Here is a 7,500-nt window from a genome sequence, read left to right as displayed (position 1 = left end):
TGCCCCTCTCAAACCATCTCTTGCCCCTCTTAAACCATCTCTTGCCCCTCTCAAACCATCTCTCAAACCATCTCTTGCCCCTCTTAAACCATCTCTTGCCCCTCTCAAACCATCTCTTGCCTCTCTAAAACCATCTCTTGCCCCTCTCAAACCATCTCTTGCCCCTCTTAAACCATCTCTTGCCCCTCTCAAACCATCTCTTGCCTCTCTAAAACCATCTCTTGCCCCTCTCAAACCATCTCGTGCCCCGTCATTAAATGACTAGCGTGTGTTCTTAAGGCATATCAAGTAGCACAGAAAGCAACATTGAGCTAATGGGAGCTAATGGTCACTAGTAATGGAACTCACAAAAAAAAGGGTTGAAAGTGCACATTTTGTAGAACGCTACACTAGTGTATGTGCATGCGTGTGTGTGTGTGTGTGTGTGTGTGTGGGGGGGTCAGCACTGCGCTCATGTAGGGGCCGTGGGGGGGGGGGGGGGGGGGGGGGTCAGCACTGCGCTCATGGAGGTGCCGTGGGGGGGGGAGAAGGTCAGCATATCAATGCAATCAGTGTGTGTGTGTGTGTGTGTGTGTGTTTGTGTGTGTGTGTGTGTGTGTGTGTGTGTGTGTGTGTGTGTGTGTGTGTGTGTGTGTGTGTGTGTGTGTGTGTGTGTGTGTGTGTGTGTGTGTGTGTGTGTGTGTGTGTATGTATGTGTATGACAGGGCCAACGCTAGGATGAAGTAATCAGTGTGTGTGTGTGTGTGTGTGCGTGCGTGTGTGTGTGTGGGTATGTGTGTGTGTGCGTGTGTGTGTGTGTGTGTTAGGTCCGCTGGACGGAGAGCAGTGCTGAGTTCCAGAGCCAGATCAGGGACCTGGTGGGGGACGTTCTGCTGGCCACAGGGTTCCTGTCCTACGCCGGCCCCTTCAACCAGGAGTACCGCAACCTGCTGCTAGAACAGTGGAGAACCCAGATGAGCGCCAACCACATCCCCTATAGCCAGGTACATATGGACACTACTGCATCCCCTATAGCCAGGGACATATGGACACTTCCCCTATAGCCAGGTGCATATGGACACATCCCCTATAGCCAGGTACAGATGGACACTACTGCATCCCCTATAGCCAGGTACATATGGACACTACTGCATCCCCTATAGCCAGGTACATATGGACACATCCCCTATAGCCAGGTACATATGGACACTACTGCATCCCCTATAGCCAGGTACATATGGACACATCCCCTATAGCCAGGTACATATGGACACTACTGCATCCCCTATAGCCAGGTACATATGGACACTACTGCATCCCCTATAGCCAGGTACATATGGACACTACTGCATCCCCTATAGCCAGGTACATATGGACACATCCCCTATAGCCAGGTGCATATGGACACTACTGCATCCCCTATAGCCAGGTACATATGGACACATCCCCTATAGCCAGGTACATATGGACACTACTGCATCCCCTATAGCCAGGTACATATGGACACATCCCCTATAGCCAGGTACATATGGACACTACTGCATCCCCTATAGCCAGGTACATATGGACACTACTGCATCCCCTATAGCCAGGTACATATGGACACATCCCCTATAGCCAGGTGCATATGGACACTACTGCATCCCCTATAGCCAGGTACATATGGACACATCCCCTATAGCCAGGTACATATGGACACATCCCCTATAGCCAGGTACATATGGACACATCCCCTATAGCCAGGTGCATATGGACACATCCCCTATAGCCAGGTGCATATGGACACTTCCCCTATCCACGATATTCCGCAGCCAACAATGGGGGTCGCCATGACACCGAAACGGTTTTCTATTTCCGGTGAAGCTGCATTGTATCTGTTTTAACGTGACGGTTTACGGTGCTTAACATATCATAACGCATATAAAAGTAAACTTTTCTATTTTATATCGGTTATATATGATGTAGTATATACATGCCGAGGGCAGAATTGTCAACATTTCGAAAGAAATCTAAGTTGAGGCATAATCTAGTTCGCTACGGAGAACGCACATGTTAACAGAATGAACGGAAGTTGAAAACAGTCTCGTAACCATCGCAACGATACATATTTCCGGGTTAAGGAATAAGGTGGATAGCCAGGTGCATATGGACACTTCCCCTATAGCCAGGTACATATGGACACTACTGCATCCCCTATAGCCAGGTACATATGGACACATCCCCTATAGCCAGGTACATATGGACACATCCTCTATAGCCAGGGACATATGGACACTACTGCATCCCCTATAGCCAGGTACATATGGACACTTCCCCTATAGCCAGGTGCATATGGACACATCCCCTATAGCGTGCTAGTAGACAATGCGCTATTGTGTTTGATTGTGTTTAAGGGCCTGAATGTGATTAGCGTGCTAGTAGACAATGCGCTATTGTGTTTGATTGTGTTTAAGGGCCTGAATGTGATTAGCATGCTAGTGGACAATGCGCTATTGTGTTTGATTGTGTTTAAGGGCCTGAATGTGATTAGCATGCTAGTGGACAATGCGCTATTGTGTTTGATTGTGTTTAAGGGCCTGAATGTGATTAGCATGCTAGTGGACAATGCGCTATTGTGTTTGATTGTGTTTAAGGGCCTGAATGTGATTAGCATGCTAGTGGACAATGCGCTATTGTGTTTGATTGTGTTTAAGGGCCTGAATGTGATTAGCATGCTAGTGGACAATGCGCTATTGTGTTTAATTGTGTTTAAGGGCCTGAATGTGATTAGCATGCTAGTGGACTATGCCCTGTCGTGTTTGATTGTGTTTAAGGGCCTGAATGTGATTAGCATGCTAGTGGACTATGCCCTGTCGTGTTTGATTGTGTTTAAGGGCCTGAATGTGATTAGCATGCTAGTGGACTATGCCCTGTCGTGTTTGATTGTGTTTAAGGGCCTGAATGTGATTAGCATGCTAGTGGACTATGCCCTGTCGTGTTTGATTGTGTTTAAGGGCCTGAATGTGATTAGCATGCTAGTGGACAATGCGCTATTGTGTTTGATTGTGTTTAAGGGCCTGAATGTGATTAGCATGCTAGTGGACAATGCGCTATTGTGTTTGATTGTGTTTAAGGGCCTGAATGTGATTAGCATGCTAGTGGACAATGCGCTATCGTGTTTAATTGTGTTTAAGGGCCTGAATGTGATTAGCATGCTAGTGGACAATGCGCTATCGTGTTTGATTGTGTTTAAGGGCCTGAATGTGATTAGCATGCTAGTGGACAATGCGCTAACGTGTTTAATTGTGTTTAAGGGCCTGAATGTGATTAGCATGCTAGTGGACAATGCGCTAACGTGTTTAATTGTGTTTAAGGGCCTGAATGTGATTAGCATGCTAGTGGACAATGCTACCATCGGGGAATGGAACCTGCAGGGCCTGCCCAACGATGACCTCTCCGTCCAGAACGGCATCATCGTCACCAAGGCCTCCCGCTACCCCCTGCTCATCGACCCACAGGGGCAGGGCAAGATCTGGATCAAGAACCGAGAGAAGGACAACGAGTTTCAGGTTTCACTTACATCTACATTTGTGTCATTCTTTAAACAGATTGAATTTCCAAATAGAAAGTTTGCATTGTAACATTGTGCTTCTAAAAACACTCCAGGCATTTGTAAATGCAAAACATTACTGAAGACTATTCACTCAGAAACATGAAACTGAAAAACAAAATATTAACAAAATAATAGCATACTCTTTATAGTACAGTATATAGCAGCAGCTGGCCTTGAGTAGCGTAGTTTATAGTATACTGTATAGCCGCAGCTGGCCTTGAGTAGCGTAGTTTATAGTATACTGTATAGCAGCAGCTGGCCTTGAGTAGCGTAGTTTATAGTATATAGCAGCAGCTGGCCTTGAGTAGCGTAGTTTATAGTATACTGTATAGCAGCTGGCCTTGAGTAGCGTACTCTTTATAGTATACTGCATAGCAGCAGCTGGCCTTGAGTAGCGTAGTTTATAGTATATAGCCGCAGCTGGCCTTGAGTAGCGTAGTTTATAGTGTATAGCAGCAGCTGGCCTTGAGTAGCGTAGTTTATAGTATACTGTATAGCAGCAGCTGGCCTTGAGTAGCGTAGTTTATAGTGTATAGCAGCAGCTGGCCTTGAGTAGCGTACTCTTTATAGTGTATAGCAGCAGCTGGCCTTGAGTAGCGTAGTTTGTAGTGTATAGCAGCAGCTGGCCTTGAGTAGCGTACTCTTTATAGTGTATAGCAGCAGCTGGCCTTGAGTAGCGTACTCTTTATAGTGTATAGCAGCAGCTGGCCTTGAGTAGCGTAGTTTATAGCCGCAGCTGGCCTTGAGTAGCCTAGTTTATAGTGTATAGCAGCAGCTGGCCTTGAGTAGCGTACTCTTTATAGTGTATAGCAGCAGCTGGCCTTGAGTAGCGTAGTTTATAGTATACTGTACAGCAGCAGCTGCCTTGAGTAGCGTAGTTTATAGTATATAGCCGCAGCTGGCCTTGAGTAGCGTAGTTTATAGTGTACTGTATAGCAGCAGCTGGCCTTGAGTAGCGTAGTTTATAGTATACTGTATAGCAGCAGCTGGCCTTGAGTAGCGTAGTTTGTAGTATACTGTATAGCAGCAGCTGGCCTTGAGTAGCGTACTCTTTATAGTGTATAGCAGCAGCTGGCCTTGAGTAGCGTAGTTTATAGTATACTGTATAGCAGCAGCTGGCCTTGAGTAGCGTAGTTTATAGTATACTGTATAGCCGCAGCATCAGAGAGATTGCCCGGCTGTATGCTCAAGGCTCCTGTGAGGTCTCTAAGGTTGTTGTCCCGCAGGTGACGTCGTTGAATCACAAACACTTCCGCTCCACGCTGGAGGACTGCATGTCTCTGGGCAGACCGTTGCTGATCGAGGACGTTGGGGAGGAGCTGGACCCTGTGCTGGACAACATCCTGGAGAAGAACTTCATAAAGTCAGGATCCACCTATAAAGTAAGAAAAGACATGTTCACAAGTGTTTTGATGTTGCTGTGTTGGTTGAACTTTATACAGTCAGGATCCACCTACAGTATAAAGTAAGAAAAGACATGTTCACAAGTGTTTTGACTCTCATGTGTGATTGGTTTGGGCATTGATGTACTGGATCTACAACAAAGTATATGAACAACTTTCGCTTGCCCTGTGCTCCTCATTATTGCTAATCTCCTAATGTGTTCAGTTTATAATATGCTACTGTGGTAGTGAAGGTCAGACACAGCAGCTGGCCACAGCACACAGTTGTTCATCACAGCTCCTAATGACCAGGCCTTTGGTCACCTTACTCAACGGCCCATTTACTCCCAGTGAGCGTACCTGTTTGTCCTCCTCTCCTCCTCTCCTCCTCTCCACCTCTCCCCCTCTCCTCTCCACCTCTCCTCCTCTCCTCTCCTCCTCTCCCCCTCTCCTCTCCACCACTCCCCTCTCCTCCTCTCCACCACTCCCCTCTCCTCCTCTCCACCTCTCCCCCTCCCCTCTCCTCCTCTCCACCACTCCCCTCTCCTCCTCTCCACCTCTCCCCCTCCCCTCTCCTCCTCTCCACCTCTCCCCCTCTCCTCTCCACCTCTCCTCCTCTCCTCTCCTCCTCTCCCCCTCTCCTCTCCACCACTCCCCTCTCCTCCTCTCCTCTCCCCCCCTCCTGCTCTCTGCAGGTGAAGGTGGGGGATAAGGAGGTGGATGTGATGAAGGGCTTCACCCTGTACATCACCACTAAGCTGGCCAACCCGGCCTACACGCCTGAGGTCAGCGCCAAGACGGCCGTGGTGGACTTCACCGTCACCACACGGGGCCTGGAGGACCAGCTGCTGGGCCGCGTCATCCTCATCGAGAAGCAGGCGAGTGTGTGTGTGTGTGTGTGTGTGTGTGTGTGTGTGTGTGTGTGTGTGTGTGTGTGTGTGTGTGAGGGGGCACGTCATCCTCATCGAGAAGCAGGCGAGTGTGTGTGTGTGTGTGTGTGTGTGTGTGTGTGTGTGTGTGTGTGTGTGTGTGTGTGTGTGTGTGTGTGTGTGTGTGTGTGTGTGTGTGAGGGGGCACGTCATCCTCATCAAGAAGCAGGCGAGTGTGTGTGTGTGTGTGTGTGTGTGTGTGTGTGTGTGTGTGTGTGTGTGTGTGTGTGTGTGTGTGTGTGAGGGGGCATGGGAGGTCAGGGGAGGTCAGGGGGGGGGGGGGTCAGGGGGTGATGACTAGAGCACTGTGTCCTTTGCAGGACTGGAGGATAAACTTCAAAGAGAGGGGGGGGGGGTTGTATGGGAAGGGAAGGAAGTCATTACAGTGGTGGGGGCTGACTGGAGCACTGTGCCCTATGGGGGGGCTGGAGGGGGGGGGATATGGAGGATACATTTCAGCTAGAGAGAGGAGGTGGGGGGGTATGGAGGGAAGTCATTGTATTCAAGGATAAAGGATGAAATCTATTGATTTTGCTGAAGCAAATGTTTCCTTTTTCATGATAGCATGTTTCTCTAACAATACAGTGTGCTGTGTGAAATGTGAATGTAAAAAAATTGTGTTCAAGATTGAATGAACTACTCTTATTAACACAATAATAACACTAACACAGTAATAGCACTAACCTTATGTTAGCGCTGCTAATAGTGTCAGCTCACTACCTAACACCAATCTCTAATGCCTTATAATGGGGATATTAGGAGTTATTTTGATATGTATAATGATTTCAATAATGGATTGATGGATAAATGGATTGATTGATGATTGATGATTGATGGATTGATCGAAGATGGATGATGGATGATGGATGATGGATGGATTGTTTGATTGATTGATTAATGGATGGATGGATAGATGATGGATGGATGGATGGATTGATTGATTGATGTCTTGGCTTCAGGAGCTGGAGTCTGAGCGTGTGAAGCTCCTGGAGGAAGTGACGTCGAACAAGCGCAAGATGCAGGAACTGGAGGACAACCTGCTGTACCGACTGACCAGCACCGAGGGCTCTCTGGTGGAGGACGAGTCCCTCATCGAGGTGCTCCGAGTTACCAAGACGACGGCGGAGGAGGTGAGAGGTCTCGACGGCCACATTATTCATACAGACTATTACTGTGTAACCTTCCCCATGCTGGGAGAGTCAAGGGCACCAACGCAGGTTACAGGATCCCAGTTGTGGTGGTGGTGGGGGAGTAGTTAGCCAACCGGAGACATGGTGGTGGTGGGGGTAGTTAGAGGATCGAGGTGGTGGTGTGTCGGGGGGGGGGGGGGGGTGATAATTATCCAACTGGGAGACGGGGTGGTGGGGAGGATAGATCAATGAGCAGCAATGGAGATTAATTGTATATCCTGAGGAACTGCTGACATTTTAGCATTTAGTGTTAGAGCATGTATGTACTATTGGGGACTATTCTCAGAATTCAGTGATTGTCAGCAGCTGCAGCCAAAGTGCTTTTAGAGGCGAGTCCCTCCACTTGATGGCCATATTGCGCGTGCGTAAGGCTTGGGGCACGACCCCAACCTCTCTCTAGCACACCACATGACTGGGCCCATGTACTC

The 7,500-nt window shown here is 48.4% G+C and overlaps 1 protein-coding gene across 1 annotated transcript in view; it reads left to right on the top strand.

Annotated features, from left to right (window-relative positions):
* dnah5l (dynein, axonemal, heavy chain 5 like) overlaps positions 1-7,500 on the top strand; it is a 107,755-nt gene that overhangs the window by 67,703 nt on the left and 32,552 nt on the right. The window contains exons 61-63 of the mRNA XM_062521861.1: positions 807-983; positions 5,649-5,831; positions 6,842-7,012. Coding sequence (XP_062377845.1) covers positions 807-983; positions 5,649-5,831; positions 6,842-7,012 — 531 coding nt within the window. The remainder of the gene's footprint in view (positions 1-806; positions 984-5,648; positions 5,832-6,841; positions 7,013-7,500) is intronic.

Source organism: Sardina pilchardus, chromosome 19 (genome assembly GCF_963854185.1).
Source record: "Sardina pilchardus chromosome 19, fSarPil1.1, whole genome shotgun sequence".
In the NCBI taxonomy this organism is placed as follows: domain Eukaryota; kingdom Metazoa; phylum Chordata; class Actinopteri; order Clupeiformes; family Clupeidae; genus Sardina; species Sardina pilchardus.
This window is presented reverse-complemented; position numbering and strand designations above follow the sequence as displayed.